Source organism: Hyla sarda, chromosome 1 (assembly GCF_029499605.1).
Source record: "Hyla sarda isolate aHylSar1 chromosome 1, aHylSar1.hap1, whole genome shotgun sequence".
In the NCBI taxonomy this organism is placed as follows: Eukaryota; Metazoa; Chordata; class Amphibia; order Anura; family Hylidae; genus Hyla; species Hyla sarda.
In genome coordinates, this window is record NC_079189.1 from 292,555,411 (window position 1) to 292,575,512 (window position 20,102).

A 20,102-nucleotide genomic window follows, 5' to 3' on the forward strand; every position below is an offset into this window, starting at 1 on the left:
AGTAGGTATGGAGATCCCTAGTGGTGGGATTTGCAGGAGCCGCTTTCTTTATTAACCCCTTAAGGACCAAGGGCGTACAGGTACGCCCTTGGTCCTGCTCTCCTGATATAACGCGGGGTTACACAGTAACCCCGCATCATATCACGGCGGGCCCGGCGTCATAGTGAAGCCAGGACCCGCCTCTAATAGCGCGCAGCGTGGCATCCCGAACAGCTGACAGGACAGCGGGAGGGCCCCTACCTGCCTCCTCGCTGTCCGATCGCCGAATGACTGCTCAGTGCCTGAGATCCAGGCCTGAGCAGTCATGCGGCAGAATCGTTGATCACTGGTTTCTTATGAGAAACCAGTGATCAACATAGAAGATCAGTGTGTGCAGTGTTATAGGTCCCTATGGGACCTATAACACTGCAAAAAAAAAAAAAGTTGAAAAAAAAAGTGAATAAAGATCATTTAACTCCTCCCCTATTAAAAGTTTGAATCACCCCCCTTTTCCAATAAAAAAAAAACAGTGTAAATAAAAATAAAAATAAACATATGTGGTATCACCGCGTGCGGAAATGTCCGAATTATAAAAAATATATCATTAATTAAACCGCTCGGTCAATGGCGTGCGCGCAAAAAAATTCCAAAGTCCAAAATAGTGCATTTTTGGTCACTTTTTATATCATTTGAAAATGAATCAAATGATCAATAAGTCCTATCAATGCAAAAATGGTACCGTTAAAAACTTCAGATCACGGCGCAAAAAATTAGCCCTCATACCGCCCCATACACGGAAAAATAAAAAAGTTATAGGGGTCAGAAGATGACAATTTTAAACGTATTAATTTTCCTGCATGTAGTTATGATTTTTTCCAGAAGTCCGACAAAATCAAACCTATATAAGTAGGGTATCATTTTAATCGTATGGACCTACAGAATACATATCAGGTGTCATTTTTACCGAAAAATTTACTACGTAGAAACGGAAGCCCCCAAAAGTTACAAAACAGCGGGTTTTTTTCAATTTTGTCGCACAATGATTTTTTTTCCCGCTTCACCATAGATTTTTGGGCAAAATAAATGACGTCATTACAAAGTAGAATTGGTGGCGCAAAAAATAAGCCATCATATGGATTTTTAGGTGTAAATTTGAAAGAGTTATGATTTTTTAAAGGCAAGGAGCAAAAAACGAAAATGCAAAAACGGAAAAAACCCCGGTCCTTAAGGGGTTAAATATTCAAAAAAAAATTATTAAAAACAACCATATTACAAAAGGTTTTTAGTTTTCATCAGTAACAAAACTACATTTTGGATCTGACAGCGCCCATTTAAAAGGCGTAGTCTATTGAAAAGCATCTTGAGTCCATTGTGCCCAAGCTGCAAAGAAAAAGAAACTTTAACTTCCCTTCCTCCATTTCCCCGTTGCGCTGCTACAGCTGCTTGGTCCACGGTCCAGTCTTCTTCCTTCTTCCATGTGCACGATTTGTCACACTGTGCTCAGCCTATCACCGGCCGCAGCGATGTCCCACCTGGGCTGGTGACAGAGCGCAGTGTGACAATCCGTGCAAACTAAAGAAGACTGGACCGGAGGACAGCTGTAGTGGCGCAACAGACTCAAGATACTTTTCAGTAGACTTTATGGAACACCATAGCTAGTCATATAGATGTTGTACTCAAAGATCAGGGTTCAAATGGACAAAAGCAGGTGATAAAATGACTCCTGATCCATTTTCCAGCGTAATGTCCAGTTATGGTCCAGAAAGTAGTATACCCAAGTCACTATTCCTACCTATGGGTGATGCTTTTCTGTTATTTGCAGAGCTATTTACAGCTCTTCTTTTCAGAACTGCTGTAACACTCTGTTCTCATACATTATTTCTGTCCAGACATGCCCAAGTTTTATTTACGCACTGGTCTAAATCTGATCTAAAGCAGTGCAGAAACAACATCACTACAAGATGCATCAGGTGCCCACACAGGAAAGCAAGTTCTGGCATCAGGGCCTCTGCATCATTTCTGTACTAAGCTGGAGAGAAAGAAAAGCAGATCACTGGTCATTTGAGATGGCGACTTTACAGGGCACTGCCAAGATATAAGATGACTGAAATTTAGCTCCATAGCCTACTGTAATTCTTAGTCATCAATTCCCAGTCTTCAGACAGCTGACTGGCCACTCTTCCCTGCTTTACAGTGCATTTCTGCTTTCTACTGTGAAGCTGTCCAGGCATGCTGGGTGTTGTAGTATTGAAACCTCTGGAGGTCTGCAGGTTGAAGACCACTGCGGCCTTCGTCATCATCCAGCCCCCCCCCTTTTTGTTTTGTACTCTCTTCCCCTCGGCGGGACGTTAGGGTGAGCTGGTCCGGGCCATCTATGCTGCAGGGACCGTCCGGTGGGGATGGTTAGTCGTTGCGGGTTGTCCATCTTCACCAGGGGGGGGGGGGGGGCCCCTCTTCTCCACGCTTCGGCCCCGGAATAGTGACGTTGCCTTGACGATGCACAGGTACGCTCATGCGCAACGTCCCTACTCCGCGGCCGGGCCAAAGCGCGGAGAAGCCCGCAACGACTAACCATCCCCACCGTACGGTCCCTGCAGCATAGATGGCCCGGACCAGCTCACCCTAACGTCCCGCCGAGGGGAGGTGAGTACAAAACAAAAGGGGGGGGGGGGGGATGGATGATGACGAAGGCCGCAGTGGTCTTCAACCTGCGGACCTCCAGAGGTTTCAAAACTACAACACCCAGCATGTCTGGACAGCCAATGGCTGTCCGGGCATGCTGGGAGTTGTAGTTTTGCAACATCTGGAGGTCCGCAGGTTGAAGACCACTGATGAAGGGATTGACAGGGGGTGATGATGAAGGGGGGGGGGGATGATGTATTTCCCACCCTAGGCTTATATTCGGGTCGGCTTATACTCGAGTATATACGGTATATAAAAAGCAACTAAATCACCATTCACAAAAAGGATTGTTAGCTGTCTGCAACACAAAGACTTAGGGGCAAAAATTCAACATATTTTTCATAATCCACAAAAACTACTATTAAGGGAGTCTACAATGGAATAGGATTCAGGTGTAACTGTAGCTAATAAACTAAAATAATAGTATACAGTGCCAGCCTGCTGCACCAAAAGCCAACAATATGCTGTTTTGAATTAGCAAAGGAATGGCATCCAGAGAAGAAAGAACCTGTATGGTGGCATCTTAGAGGGAATCTGTCAGCCCCGTACCAGGTATGGAGCTGCAGATCGCGGTGATAGGACTCAGGAGGACCCCAGGAAAGGCAGGGGAGAGAAGCGGGTGGCAGTGGCGGTCTCTGGCACCGAAAAAGCCGCTGCAGTTCATTGATTTAAAGCGCCCGCCAGGATTGGAGATAAGTAGCCGATAACTTATACCGAAATTCCCGTATAAGTTATCGGCTATCGGCCCTAACCTTCACAGAGTATCGGTATTGGCCCTAAAAAAATAACAAATATCGGTCGATCCCTAGTCTAAACAGATGTATTATTCAAAATGACACATATTTGCAAATAATCAAATCAAATGTCCATCACAATCTCGGATGAATGCTTCTTTATTGCAGGATCATGATGCACAGGTGACATGTTTCGGCCGCAATCTGCAGCCTTAGTCATACAAAGTGAATGGCTCCGATTTACTAAGAGTGGAGTTTTCTATGTGGGTTTTAATTCCCTAAATTTTTTATTTTATTTAATTTTTTTATTTTTTTTTACGCATACTCCGATTTGTAGGGTTTCCCTCAGCTCAAATCCACCACATTTTCTGTGGAAAACTTAGTAACTATGTTGGTTTTTGTGAAAATGTTGGGGACATGCCCCTTGTCGGCAGTCACACCCCCTTTTCCCCCCGACTACCACGCCACTTTTTTCGGGTTTTCCTGAGTAAAATGTAGAGTTTGTTGTTTCCCCCCCCACCCCCCTAATTCTGGCAGCTAATTCTGCCCGCCACGCCCCCTCCCATAGACTTGCATTGAGGGGGGGCGGGGTGTGATGTCATGAGGGGGTGGAGCCGTGATCTCACGATACGCTGTCCCCTGCATCGCCCGTCATCAGCCACAGAGCTATCCTCGCTCGGTGCAGCTGAAAAACGGAGGGGGTGCTGCAGGAGAGGTCGGGGGGGGGGTCGCAGTGGCAGGACTCCCGCGATCAGACATCTTATCCCCTATTCTTAGGACATGGGATAAGATGTCTAGGATTGGAGTACCCCTTTAAGTCCACTTATGGAAGAGGTATGTACCGCTATAGCTGCATATATTACAGTCTGTAACACTAGTGGGGGACATTTATCAGAACCTGTATAGAGGAGAAGTGGTGCAGTTGCCCATAGCAAACAGATTGTTTTTCATTTTTTCAGAAACTTTTTTTTTTTTAATAAAAGAAGATTGGTTGCTATGGGCAACTGGTCAGATTTTCCTCTGCACAGGATTTGATACATCTCCCCCTAGAGAAGTTAACTTTACTATTATGAACATTAGATACTCAATGCAGCACAGGCATGAACATCTGCACTAATGACTGCTGGGAAATGAAGTTCAGAGCAGACCATGTCACAAGCTCCGCCCACCTCAAAGATTTTCATATAAAAGGGGAGAGAGAAGGAAATAAGGACGTCTGTTATTTTGCAGAGGCAGACACAATTTCATTCAACCTAATAAAATATAACGTTTGCTATGGCAAGCGGATCATGGTGAAACCCCTTTAAAGCAGACGGGAGAGGAAGAAAAGATGTGCTACATTTACTGGCCACTTTATTAGGTACACCTGTTTAAAAATGGTTAATCAGCCTCACATGAGGGCAAGTCACTGCATTTAGGCATGTAGACGTGGTCAAGACAACTTGATGAAGTTCAAACAGAGCATTAAAATGGGGGGGGGGGGGGGGGGAGTAGATTTAATTTACATACGGGCTTGTTTGAGTTTTTCAGAAACTGCTGATCTACTGGGGTTTTCATACATAACCATCTCTAGGGTTTACAGAGAATGGTCCCAAAAAGAGGAAATATTCAGTCAGTGGCAGTTGTGTGGACAAAAATGCCTTGCTGAGGTCAGAAGAGAACGGGCAAACTGGTTTGAGATGACAGAAAACAGGATGCAATTTTCACCAAAACTAGATGGATCCATGATTTCATGTTTATGTCAAAGACTGACCCAGCCTTCCACCTGCAACATTCAGACTTTGGAATAGATAACATGAAAGCATGGATCCATCTAGAGCTGGGCGGTATGACCAAATAGGTGTATCACGGTATTTTTGTAACTTATGGCGGTTCCACGGTATATAACGGTACTTCCTTTCCCACACACACACCCCCCCCCAAATCATGTGACCCGCCAGCGCTGTTCTGCTCTCCCCCAATTAATTATCAGCCCAGCGAGGTACTACTCACATGTCACCCGCAAGCACTGCCCTCCTCCTCTTTGTTGGGGGCCGCTGGCGATGGAACTCACTGTACGACAGTTGTCTCCAACCTGCGGACCTCCAGCTGTTGCCAAACTACAACTCCCAGCATGCCCGGACAGCCTATCACCGGCCGGAGCAATGTCCCGCCCCGGCCAGTGATAGGTTAAATGCACTGTCATATAAGAAGCCGGTCAGAGCTCCTTACATGATAGTGCGCTCAGCCTATCACTGGCCGGGGCGGGACATCGCTCCGGCCGGTGATAGGCTGATGGCTGTCTGACGTTCCCGCCCCCAGCGTAAGGCCGACGTAGGGGAGTTAAAATTTATTTTCTTTATCTTTTGCAGCCCAGGCATAGGGGTAAAGCAGTGGTCTCCAACCTGCGGACCTCCAGCTGTTGCAAAACTACATCTACACTACATGTTTTGCAACAGCTGGAGGTCTGCAGGTTGGAGACCACTGGCGTACAGTACAGAGTTCCATCGCCGGCGGCCCCCAACAAAGAGGAGGAGGGTAGTGCTTGCGGGTGACACATGTGAGTAGTACCCCGCTGGGCTGATAATTTATTGGGGGGGGGGGGAGCAGAACAGCGCTGGCGGGTAACGTGATTAGTTCCCCGATGTGGGGACAGCGCTGCGCTGGGCTGATAATTCATTCCCAAGGGGGAGGGGCCCAACCGGTATTGCTGTATTGGGAAAAAATCATATCGTGCAGCCCAAAAATTTCGGTATTCGGTATGAACCGGTATACCGCCCAGCCCTAGATCCATCCTGCCTTGTATCAACAGTTCATGCTGGTGGGGGTGTAATGGTGGGACATTTTAATGTGACAGCCTACTTGAGTATTGTTGCTGACTGTGTCCATCCTTTTATGACCACAGTGTACACATCTTCTGATGGCTACGTCCAGCAGGATAATGCACCAAGTCACAAAGCTCACATCATCTTATACAGCTTTCTTGAACATGACAAGGAGTTCACTGTACTACAATAGACTCCACAGTCACCGGATCTCAATGTAATAGAGAACATCTGGGATGTGGTGGAAAGAGATATGTATCATGAGCAGCCCACAAATCTGCAGCAAGTACATGATGCCATCATGTCCATATGGACCAAAACCTCTGAGATATACTTTCTACCCAGTGCTGGAAACATGTCACAAAGAATTAACACAGTTCTGAAGGCAAAAGGGGTCCAACCCACCACTACCAAGGTGTACCGAATAAAGCGGCCAGTGAGTGTAATTTTACAAAAAGTGATCAGCAAAGCCAAAAGGTACGATACATTGTATCCTACTAGCACCTATCTGAACCTCTGTACCTGCTATGGAGATGACACATTCCCTATAAATAAGCATTCCAGTCCACATTGCTCCTCTAGATCAACTCAGTAGGGACTAATTAGGGATATAGGGTGAACTTGATGGACTCTGGTCTTTTTTCAACCTTATGAACCAGATAACCATATACCAGATTCGACATGAGAAAGGTCCAGGCAGAACTGGAACGTAAAGGAAAAGGCTTTTCCCATCGTACAGGAGAGTATGTGATGTCATGCACAGAGCCATAATATGGTTGAGCCCTACACAGATATCTTCACCGGTCCGTCACATTAAAGGGGTACTCCGCTGCTCCGTGTTTCAAACAAACTGTTCTGAACGTTGGAGCCGGCAGCTCGTGACGTCATAGACCGCTGTCACGCCCCCTCCAATAGACTTGCATTGAGGGGGCGGGGCGTGACATCATGAGGGGCGGGTCTATGACATCACGAGCGCCCAGTGCCGGCTCCAGCATTCGGGACAGTTTGTTCCAAACGCTGAGCAGCGGAGTACCCCTTTAACATATCCACAACTGAAGCCATTTCCTGTTCAGGTTTCAGTAAAAGGAGATTAACTGGCCCATACTGCACTACTACTAGGGATCATCCGATATCGATTTTTTAGGGCCGATACCGATAATCTGCAACCTTTCAGGCCGATAACTTATACTGGAATATCGGTATAAGTTATCGGCTATTTCGCCCCACCCGGCCCCGCAGAAGCCGCTGCAGATCAATGAGTTAAAGCGGGCGCTTTAAATCAATGAACTGCAGCGGCTTTTGCTGGGCCAGAGAACGCCGCCGCCACCCGCTTCTCTCCCCCTGCCTGTTCTGGGGTCCTGCCTAGTCCAACCACCACCGCCGCTGCCCCATTGCCTCCCCCATCCCCTGTTTTTAATTACCTGTTCCCGGGGCCCGCGCTACTTCTGGCTCCGGCGGTGTCCTGAGCCGTCACTGTGTGCACTGACGGAGACGTCGCGTTGAGGACGTCACTCGTCATTGCACTGCGCAGGTTGTTGCAGGAGACAGAAGTAGCGCGCACCGCGGGCCCCGTGAACAGGGTAATTATAAAACCGGGGATGGGGGAGGCAATGGGGCAGCGGCGGTCTCTGGCCGGTAAGGGTGGGTGGGGTACATTATCGGCATGGTGATTACCGATAATGTCCAAAATCGTGAATATTGTCCAAACCAATAATCGGTCGATCCCTAACTACTACAGCATGTTTTTTGTGCTATCCTGGTGGATGCAAGGTGCTAACTGGTAAGTGATATGTCCTGATTAAAAATAAAGAAGTGTATAAAATATTAAGTTCATATTAATCTGGGAGGGGGGGGGGGTCTGTTTGTTTCTCCCTTATATAAAAGTTAAAAAATAAAAATAAAAAAAAAATACATAGAAATGTCAAGTTCACAAAGTTTGGCACCACTGTTCGGGGACATGGGACCCTAGCTTTGTGGAGTTGACATTTGAATTGTGAGGTTTTAAACTGGTGGATCTACGGTGAATATTCGGTTTTAGGAATATCACTAACTGTTTCTGGTTTCCATCATATGTATGTTGATCAAACAAATGACACACTATTTCTACCTTACTCTGACATCAGGTGTGGAGGGAGGCAAGTGCATGCTGGCTGCTTGGTTGCTGTCTCTATGTATGCCAGAGTATGCCTGTACAACCTGTTCAAAGACTCCGTTATTTCATAAACCCTTTGACATGGGGACAAGGAAAACGTTGTCATAGATCAGAGTCTCAGTGCTAAGAGACCCCCACTGATCAAGAGAAGTGTGGGGTAGAGCACTTCAGCCACTGGCTCCCAGCGATTTCCATCCTGCAGCCCCATTATAAGGCTGCATTCACATCTCCTTTTACACTACGGGTGCCGGAGCCGGCTGGGGGAGGGGCAAACCGGGCTTTCCCGTACCCCAGCAGGACCAGCGCTGAACTCCATTCACTTAAGTGTTATATCACTGCAGATCTCAAATAAGTGTCCTCACACATGCAGTATCCTGCAGGATTTGAAGCTTCAGATTTTAATGTAAACTAAATGACTGAACACAGCTTCAAATCCAGCACATCAAATATGTGCAGGATACTGTAAATGTGAATACAACCTTCATGGTTATTCAGAGTTCAGTGGTCACACGGGGCACGTCATCGCTGCAGCCTAGTAAACAGACTGGTAGGTATCGCCGAAACAGTGGGGATTTATCAGGCAGGTAATGTTTCTCTTTATAAACTGCTCAAAAAAAAAAAAAAAGGGAACACTTAAATAACACAATGTAACTCCAGGTCAATCACACTGTCCACTCTGGAAGCAACACTGACTGACAATCAATTTCACATGTTGTTGTGCAAATGGAACAGACAACAGGTGGAAATTATAGGCAAGATACCCCCAATAAAGGAGTGGTTCTGCAGGTGGTGACCACAGGCCACTTCTGGCGGTGCTTTCACTCTAGTGGTAGCATGAGATGGAGTCTACAATCCACACAAGTGGCTCAGGTAGTGTAGCTCATCCAGGATGGCACATCAATGCAAGAAGGTTAGCTGTGTCTTTCAGCGTAGCGTCCAGAGCATGGAGGTGCTACCAGGAGACAGGCCAGTACATCAGGAGATGTGGAGGAGGCCGTAGGAGGGAAACAAACCAGCAGCAGGACCGCTACCTCCACCTTTGTGCAAGAAGGAGCAGGTGGAGCACTGCCAGAGCCCTGCAAAATGACCTTCAGCAGGCCATAAATGTGCATGTGTCCACTCAAACGGTCAGAAACTGACTCCATGAGGGTGGTATGAGGGCCCGACGTCCACAAGTGGGGGTTGTGCTTACAGCCCAACACCGTGCATGTCTCGCGCCAATGCCATGTTGCACTACAGACTGTCCAGTAGTTGGCGGATGCTTTAGTGCAGGTCTGGGAGGACATCCCTCAGGAGACCATCCGCCACCTCATCAGGAGATGCCCAGGCATTGTAGGGAGGTCATATGGGCACGAGGAGGCCACACACACTACTGAGACTCATTTTGGCTTGTTTTAAGGACATTACATAAAGTTGGATCAGCCTGTAGTGGGGTTGTCCACTTTGATTTTGTGTGTGATCCCATATCCAGACCTCCAGATAAGTTTGATTTTCATAATTTTGATAATTTTTGTGCGATTTTTTTCTCAGCACATTCAACTATGTAAAAATGAAAGTATTTCATACGATTGGTTCATTCATTCACATCTATGATGTGTTATCTTAGTGTTCCCTTTATTTTTTTTGAGCAGTGTATTTTATGCTACCGCCAATTTTAGACCTAGTTTATCAAGAACTTACAAAATCACTTTAAAGAAGTACTGCAGCCTTAGACACCTTATCCCCTATCTGCAGGGTAGGGGATAAGTGTTTCATGGCAGGGAGTCCTACCACTGGGAGCCCCTGCAATCTCCTGTACGAGGCCCTGGAACTAATGTTAGTGTCATCCTCCTCACTAAGATGTCAGACACGCCCCCTCCATTCAGTTCAATGGGAGGCAGAGATGCACAAACGCAGCATCTCCATCTCTCACATAGAGATACATAGAGAGGGCATCATGCTGCGGCCGACACACCTCCTGTATGGGGAGAGCCGCGGCCCCGTACAGGAGATTGCTGGGGAAGTCCCAGCGTTCGGACCCCGCGATCAGACACTTATCCCCTATCCTGCGCATAGAGGATAAGTTGTATAAGGCTGTAGTACTCATTCACACACAGGATCTGCTGCTTATTTTGTGCAGCTGATTTCACTACCCATTAACTTCCATGGGTAGCAAAATCAGCTACACAAAATATGCAGCAGACCCTGTAATAGTGAACGTACCCTAAAAGCGGCATTTGAGTATGTAAAAAATGATATATATGTTGCTGGGGACAGGGCTCCAGCATCTTCTGATCTTCCGCTGCTCAGTGCTACTTCTAGGGTGAGTCATCTCAGCAGGACCTTCTCCCTCAGCCAATCAGTGAGTGAGATAGGACACCACTGCGGCCAGTGATTGGCTGAACAGGCCGGTCTTGTCCTGGAGGAAACAAGCAATAAGCTTGTAGGTAGGTATCACTTGTTTTTTTTTTATTTTGGCTCTGTCCCCAGCAACATATGAGTGGTTTTCATACTGGAATACCCCTTTAGAGATCAGGCCTCATTTACCAAAACGTGTCCACAACAACCAATCACAGCTCAGCTTTCAATAGTACACAGAACTCTGCTAGGTTGCTATGGGACCACGTCTCACTGTGCCCTTGTCTTCTGTCTCATTGTAAACCTGGGGACAACTACTACAGTCCCATGGTACATTTCACTGCTTCGGCCTTGTGGACTCCCGATGAGCTGTAAGACATGGTCCTAAGGACGTCCTCCTTACAAGAGGTCACCAGGTCACACACCGGCACCCCGCCGGTCACCTCCACCACTCACTTCTTGACATTGGCCTCTCCGTTCGGGATCCTCCGCAGCTTCTTCTTCTTCAGGATCTTGACAGCTCGGCGGCACAGGGTGTCAGAGTCCAGCATCTCCTTCACCTTCCCATAGGAGCCCTCACCCAGCAGGTCTCCCATCAGGTACTTCCCCACCAACTTTGCACGTTTCCGGCGGGGCTGGTAGATCACCTCAGTAGAGTCAATGCGGTGAATGAACGTGTCCATACCCACCGACAGGTCTGGTAAGAACCCAATGTCTTGAGACTCCTCCTCATCCATGCTGGGTTGGCACAAGCCTGACCCTTACAGTAGTGTCACAGCTTAGAGCAATGTTGTCACTGGAAGTCACGCCCTGGCAAAACGTCTCCACAGCCCCAGGACCGGGGCACTGCCACCACCAGGTGCTCACAGGATGCCCCAGAGGCTGAGCGGGCACAACGGTCACTTCTTAGCACCTATTCCCGGAGAACTCAGCTGTACTATCATCACGGTAGATGCAACATCCTAGTGAGCTGAAGGACCTTTGATGATGTCATAATCATGTGACCGGTCACATGGGTGGGAGGAGCCGGGCTGGCAAAGTTGTGTGTGTGTGTGTGTGTAACGTGCTTGGGGTACAGCTGTGTGTGAGATGTCCCTGCATGGTAGGTATTTGCAGACTGCAGAGCATTGCACCCTAGGGTATTCTAAAGAATAGGGTGCAATGTTCTGCAGTCTGCACATACCCTATGGGAGCTATAATAAAAAGTAAAAGGTGTAAAAAATAATTAACCCCTTCCCTAAATAAAAATGTAAACCCCCCCCCCCTCCGCCTTTCCAATTTTTTAAATAAAATAATGTAAAAAAAAAAAAAAAAAAAACACTGCACACTGCAAATACACACTGCTATACACAAGGGGGGTTTGTGCAGACTAGGGTGCAATGCTCTGCACATACCCCCACCTGTACCTGTATAGGAATGTTTATATACACACGCACTGCTATTAGAGATGAGCGAACTTACAGTAAATTCAATTCGTCACGAACTTCTCGGCTCGGCGGTTGCTGACTTTTCCTGCATAAATTAGTTCAGCTTTCAGGTGCTCCGGTGGGCTGAAAAAGGTGGATATAGTCCTAGGAAAGAGTCTCCTAGGACTGTATCCACCTTTTCCAGCCCACGGGAGCACCGGAAAGCTGAACTAATTTATGCCAGAAAAGTCATCAACTGCCGAGCCGAGAAGTTCGTGACGAATCGAATTTACTGTAAGTTCGCTCATCTCTAACTGCTATACACAAGGGGGGTATGTGCAGAGCATTGCATCGGTAAGTGACCTAGGGCCTCTGAGTCTGCACAGTCACTGCTATTCACATCTGTACATACACTAGGGTACAATGCTCAGCACATACCCCCATGCATAGCAGTGTGTGTACTACACATACACCACACACACTGTTATACATGGTGAATATGTGCAGAGCATTGTACCCTAGTGTCTGTACATTCCTATGTTATCATTGGGAACTGGTGGGAGTGGGATTAAAAAACCAGTCCCTCACCGGGCTCTTCTTTGTACAGTACAGATTGCCAGCAATCATGACAGGTTACATCTCCAGGGGCTGCAGGCATGGTCTCCACTACTTTGGGCACTCCAGCAGCTGCCAAACTACAACTCCCATCTGCATCTTCGGCATTACAGGAGTTGTAGTTTTGCACTAGCTGGAGGGTCCAAGGTTTCTGACAATTCCTGCCCTCTTCTCCAATCTATGTGTTTCCCTCCTGCCCACCACCACATGTGCGTACATTCCTACCCAATCCCACTAACATTTATCCAATAAAAAAAAACCTTCGGCTGCAAAACCCCTTCCACACTATCCCCCAGCAACTGCATGGCCGCCATTGCCCGGATTATCTTATGATTTCTGATTTTTCCCAGTGCATAAAGTAATATAGCTATAAGCAGGTATGCCATTCAGGAGCATGGAAAAGCTATGTCAAAGATTCTCACCTAGCTTTTCTATGCTGCAGAATTGCATTTCTGCTTATAGCTATATTAATTTATGACCAGGCAAATTTCAGAAAGCATGCAATAATCCCCAGAATGGCCGCCATGTGGTTGCTGAACTAAGCATATGTGCTATTCAGGAGCCTAGAAAAGCTGTGTGAGACCATCAGATCTTGTAAGGCCATGTTCACAATGCAGAATCTCCATTCAGACTAAATCCGGTTGGAGACTCTGGCACAATGAAAAAGTTACTCACCAGCAGATAAATGCTTATATCCAGGGCCGGATCATCATTGGCGCTCATGGAGCGCCTGCTCCGGGCCCACAGGGGGCCCCCGTCACATTCGGGACATCCCTGTGTCCCGAAATATCTTTTCAGGACACAAGGGTGTCCCGGCGGTTACCTCTTTGCAGCGGCCCCCGTGTTAACTTTAAAAACGGAGGGGCCGCCGGGAAGAAGCGTACGCATGGACGTCACTGACATCCCTGCGTGCGTCCATACGAGAAAAGCAGAGTGGAGCATCGAGGAGGACGCACGCGCATGGTAAGTGACCAGCGGCACATCATCTTCTGTGTTCCGACCTCCGATCCTTCGGTCCCAGGACCTACTGCTATGGCCCATAGGCCATAGCAGTTGATTGTGACCCCAGACCGGTGAAGTGGTGGTAGGAATACTGAAGTGGGACAGTAAACAGGCATACAGCCTCCAGCCATACACTGTATATGGCTGAAGGATGTATGTCTGTGGGGAAACTGTACTGCACCTAATGTGGAGGAACTATACTGCACCTACTGTGGGGGACTATACTGTACCTAATGTGGGGGAACTATACTGCACCTAATGTGGGGGAACTATACTGCACCTAATGTGGGGGAACTATACTGCACCTAATGTGGAGGAACTATACTGCACCTAATGTGGAGGAACTATACTGCACCTAATGTGGAGGAACTATACTGTACCTAATGTGGGGGAACTATACTGCACCTAATGTGGGGGAACTATACTGCACCTAATGTGGGGGAACTATACTGCACCTAATGTGGGGGAACTATACTGCACCTAATGTGGAGGAACTATACTGCACCTAATGTGGAGGAACTATACTGCACCTAATGTGGGGAACTATACTGCACCTAATGTGGGGAGCTATACTGCACCTAATGTGGGGAGCTATACTGCTCCTAATGTGGGGCAACTATACTGCACCTAATGTGGGGCAACTATACTGCACCTAATGTGGGGCAACTATACAGCACCTAATGTGGGGCAACTATACAGCACCTAATGTGGGGCAACTATACAGCACCTAATGTGGGGCAACTATACAGCACCTAATGTGGGGCAACTATACAGCACCTAATGTGGGGCAACTGTACTGCCAACCTAATGTGCTGGGACCTGTACTGCCAACCTAATGTGCTGGGACATGTACTGCCAACCTAATGTGCGGGGACTTATACTGCCAACCTAATGTGGGTGAACTACAACCTAATGCAGGGGAACTATACAGCCAAACTAATGTGGGGGAACTATACTGCACCTAATGTGAGGGAACTGTCGGGGGGGCCATCATAATGAAGTTCTCTGTCTTCCAGGCAGCCTTAATCTGGCCCTGCTTATATCTCTGGATATATACAGTGGGGATATACTGCACCTAATGTGGGGAAACTATACTGCTCCTAATGTGGGGAGCTATACTGCACCTAATGTGGGGGAACTGTACTGCACCTAATGTGGGGGAACTATACTGCACCTAATGTGGAGGAACTATACTGCACCTAATGTGGGGGAACTGTCGGGGGGGGGGCATCATAATGAAGTTCTTTGTCTTCCAGGCAGCCTTAATCTGGCCCTGCTTATATCTCTGGATATATACAGTGGGGATCAAATGTTTGGGCACCCCAGGTAAAAATTTGTATTAATGTGCATAAAGAAGCCAAGGAAAGATGGAAAAATCTCCAAAAGGCATCAAATTACAGATTAGACATTCTTATAATATGTCAACAAAAGCTAGATTTTATTTCCATCATTTACACTTTCAAAATAACAGAAAACAAAAGAATGGTGTCTGCAAAAGTTTGGGCACCCTGCAGAATTTATAGCATGTACTGCCCCCTTTGCAAAGCTGAGACCTGCCAGTGTCATGGATTGCTCTCAATCATCATCTGGGAAGACCAGGTGATGTCAATCTCAAAGGTTTAAATGCCCAGACTCATCTGACCTTGCCACAACAATCAGCACCATTGGTTCTTCTAAGCAGTTGTCTAGAAATCTGAAACTGAAAATAGTTGATGCTCACAAAGCTGGAGAAGGCTATAAGAAGATAGCAAAATGTTTTCAGATGTCAATATCCTCTGTTCGGAATGTAATTAACCCCTTAAGGACCAAGGGCGTACAGGTACGCCTTTGCTCCCTGGTACTTAAGGACCAAGGGCGTACCTGTACGGCCGTGGGAATTTCGGTCCCCGCCGGGCGGGGATCGGGCCGGGGTGACTGCTGATATTTATCAGCGGGCACCCCGCGCAAATGCCCAGGGGGGTCATTAGACCCCCCCATGTCGGCGATCTGCGCAAATCGCAAGTGAATTCACACTTGCGATTTGCGCCGATTCCGGGTCATTATGGGTCTATGGTGACCCGGAATAGAAGGGGGATCGCCCACGATCCCCCTGTAGCGATAGGAGTGAGGTGGCAGGATTGCCACCCCTCCTATCTCTGCTATTGGTGGTCTAGACGCGACCACCAATAGCAGATCGGGAGCGGAGGGGTTTACTTTCGGTTTCCCCGTCCTGCCCACCCACAATAGGCGGGGCAGGACGGGGAAACCGACAGGGACCGGCGCCAAAGATCCACTTACCCATCGGCGACGGCAGCGGGCGACGATCAGCGGCGGCAGCAGGCGACGATCGGCGGAAGAAGAGGACCGCGACGCAGCTTCCTGGATCCAACGGAAGCCGGTTCGTTACTTAGCAACATCTGGAGGGCTACAGTCTGAGATCACTATAGTGGTCTCTAAACTGTAACCCTCCAGATGTTACAAAACTACAACTCCCAGCATGCCCAGAGAGCTGTTTAGGCTTGCTGGGAGTTGCAGTTTTGCAACATCTGGAGGTCCACAGTTTGGAGACCACTGTGCAGTGGTCTCTAAACTATAGCTCTTCAGATGTTGCAAAACTGCAACTCCCAGCATGCCTAAACAGCAAACAGCTGTCTCTGCATGCTGGGAGTTGTAGTTGCGATCCCTTCAGCTGTTGCATAACTACATCTCCCAGCATGCCTTTCGGCGATCAGTACATGCTGGGAGTTGAAGTTTTGCAACAGCTGGAGGCACACTGGTTGGAAAATACTGAGTTAGGTAACAGAACCTAACTGAAGGTTTTCCAACCAGTGTGCCTCCAGCTGTTGCAAAAGTACAACTCCCAGCATGCACGGTCTGTCAGTACATGCTGGGAGTTGTAGTTTTGAAACAGCTGGAGGTTTGCCCCCCATGTGAACGTACAGGGTACATTCACACTGGCGGGTTTACAGTAAGTTTTCTGCTTCAAGTATGAGCTGCGGCAAATTTTTCACCGCAGCGCAAACTCCTAGCGGTAAATTCACTGTAAACCCGCCAGTGTGAACGTACCCTAAAAACACTACACTACACTAACACATAATAAAGGGTAAAGCACTACATATACACCCCCTTACACTGTCCCCCTAATAAAAATAAAAAAACGTATTGTACGGCAGTGTTTCCAAAACAGAGCCTCCAGCTGTTGCAAAACAACAACTCCCAGCATTTCCGGACAGCCACTAACTGTCCAGGCATGCTGGGAGTTTAGCAACAGCTGGAGGCACCCTGTTAGGGGTATTCTACGCCAGTGATTCCCAATGTCCACCCCTGTGCAATCCCTAATTTAGTCCTCAAATGCGCATGGCGCTCTCTCACTTCAGAGCCCTGTCGTATTTCAAGGAAACAGTTTAGTGCCACATATGGGGTATCTCCGTACTCGGGAGAAATTGCACTACTAATTTTGGGGGCTTTTTTTCCTTTTACCCCTTATGAAAAAGAAAAGTTGGGGTCTACACCAGCCTGTTAGTGTAAAAAAAAATTTTTTTTTACACTAACATGCTGGTGTTGTCCTTTACTTTTTATTTTCACGGGAGGTAAAAGGAAAAAAAGACCCCCAAAATTTGTAACGCAATTTCTCCTGAGTACAGAAATACCCCATATGTGGGCGTAAAATGCTCTGCGGACGCACAACAAGGCTCAGGAGTGAGAGCGCACCATGTACATTTGAGGCCTAAATTGGTGATTTGCACAGGGGTGGCTGATTTTACAGCGGTTCTGACAGAAACCCAAAAAAATAAATACCCACATGTGACCCCATTTTGGAAACGACACCCCTCACGGAACGTAACAAGGGGTATAGTGAGCCTGAACACCCCACAGGTGTTTGACAAATTTTCATTAAAGTTGGATGGGAAAATGAAAAAAAAAAAAATTTCACTAAAATGCTGGTGTCACCCTAAATTTTTCATTTTCACAAGGGAAAATAAAGCCCCCCAAAATTTGTAACCCAATTTCTTCTGAGTAAGAGCATACCCCATATGTGGATGTAAAGTGCTCTATGGGTGCACTACAATGCTCAGAAGAGAAGGAGCGCCATTGGGATTTTGAAGAGAAAATTTGTCCGGAATTGAATTGTTTACAAAGCCCCCATGGTACCAGAACAATGGACCCCCCCATATGTGACCCCATTTTGGAAACTACACCCCTCAAGTAATGTAATAAGGGGTACAGTGAGCATTTATGCCCCACAGGTGTCTGACAGATTTTTGGAACAGTGATCCGTCAAAATGAAAAATTTAATTTTCCATTTGCACAGCCCACTGTTCCAAAGATCTGTCAAACACCAGTGGGGTGTAAATGCTCACTGCACCACTTATTAAATTCTGTGAGGGGTGTAGTTTCCAAAATGGGGTCACATGTGGGGGGGAGTCCACTGTTCTGGCACCACGGGGGGCTTTGTAAATGCACATGGCCCCTGACTACCATTCCAAACTAATTTTCTTTCCAAAAGCTCAATGGTGCTCCTCCTCTTCTGAGCATTGTAGTTCGCCCGTAGTGCACTTCAGGTCCACTTATGGGGTACCTCCATACTCAGAAGAGATGGGGTTACAAATTTTGGGGGGTATTTTCTGCTATTAACCCTTGCAAAAATGTGAAATTTGGGGGGAAACACATTTTAGTGAAAAAAATATATATTTTTTTACATATGCAAAAGTCGTGAAACCAGTGTGGGGTATTAAGGCTCACTTTATTTCTTGTTACGTTCCTCAAGGGGTCTAGTTTCCAAAATGGTATGCCATGTGTTTTTTTTTTTTTGCTGTTCTGGCATCATAGGGGCTTCCTAAATGCAACATGCCCCCCAAAAACCATTTCAGAAAAACGTACTCTCCAAAATCCCCTTGTCGCTCCTTCGCTTCTGAGCCCTCTACTGCGCCCGCCGAACACTTTACATAGACATATGAGGTATGTGCTTACTCGAGAGAAATTGGGCTACAAATATAAGTATACATTTTCTCCTTTTACCCCTTGTAAAAATTCAAAAATTGGGTTTACAAGAACATGCGAGTGTAAAAAATAAAGATTGTGAATTTTCTCCTTCACTTTGCTGCTATTCCTGTGAAACACCTAAAGGGTTAAAACACTTACTGATTGTCATTTTGAATACTTTGGGGGGTGTAGTTTTTATAATGGGGTCATTTGTGGGGTATTTCTAATGGGAAGACCCTTCAAATCCACTTCAAACCTGAACTGGTCTCTGAAAAAAAGCGAGGTTCAAAATTTTGTGAAAAATTGGAAAAGTGCTGCTGAACTTTGAAACCCTCTGGTGTCTTCCAAAAGTAAAAACACATAAATTTTATGATGCAAACATAAATTAGACATATTGGAAATGTGAATAAAAAAAAATATTTTGAATATCCATTTTACTTACAAGCAGAAAGCTTCAAAGTTAGAAAAATGCAACATTTTCAAATTTTTCATCAAATTTTGGGATTTTTCACCAAGAAAGGATGCAAGTTACCACAAAATTTTTCCACTATGTTAAAGTAGAATATGTCACGAAAAAACAATCTCGGAATCAGATTGATAACTAAAAGCATTCCAGAGTTATTAATGTTTAAAGTGACAGTGGTCAGATGTGCAAAAAACGCTCTGGTCCTAAGGTGTAAAATGGCCTGGTCCTTAAGGGGTTAAGAAATGGCAGTCATCAGGAACAGTGGAAGTTAAAACAAGATCTGGAAGACCAAGAAAAATATCAGGCAGAACAGCTCGCAGGATTGTGAGAAAAACAATTCAAAACCCACGTTCAGGGCCAGACTGGGGATGAAAACCAGCCCTGGAAATTATTGCATACCAGCCCCACAGCACTGTGTCATTGTGCCAGCAAACGGCCGCAGAGTGCAGGCGTATCACTTGGATTTATATATCTGGATATATATCTATATATATATATATGTGTGTGTGTGTGTGTGTGTGTGTGTGTGAGGAGTACACCCCTACTTTGCCAAATGTTACAATGAATGGTGTCAGTGTTCAAGATCTAATCACAGTTCACCACAAATTCAAAAAGTAAAGTGCCACAACCCTCTCTTATAGTGAAAAATTGCAAAAGACAGAAAGGTGCTATGTGAAAATCCTGTATTCTGAGACCAATGGGGGAGATTTATCAAAACCTGTGCAGAGAAAAATCTGACCAGTTGCCCATAGCAACCAATCACATTTCTTTCATTTTTGAAAAGGCCTCTGCAAAATGAAAGAAGGGATCTGATTGGTTGCTATCGGCAACTCAGCAACTTTTCCTCTACACAGGTTTTGATAAATCTCCCCCAATATTACCAATAATACCAGTATACAAGGAGGAATATTATCACCATATATATCACTATCATAATGTTACTAACCAAATCCTGTATACTGA

At 46.4% G+C, this 20,102-nt stretch overlaps 1 protein-coding gene across 1 annotated transcript in view; it reads right to left on the reverse strand.

Moving 5' to 3' along the window:
* The window catches only part of STK11 (serine/threonine kinase 11), a 68,867-nt gene extending 57,198 nt beyond the window's left edge, over nucleotides 1-11,669 (reverse strand). The window contains exon 1 of the mRNA XM_056517498.1: nucleotides 11,145-11,669. Coding sequence (XP_056373473.1) covers nucleotides 11,145-11,425 — 281 coding nt within the window. The 5' untranslated portion in view covers nucleotides 11,426-11,669. The remainder of the gene's footprint in view (nucleotides 1-11,144) is intronic.
* Between the last annotated feature and the right edge of the window lie 8,433 nt (nucleotides 11,670-20,102).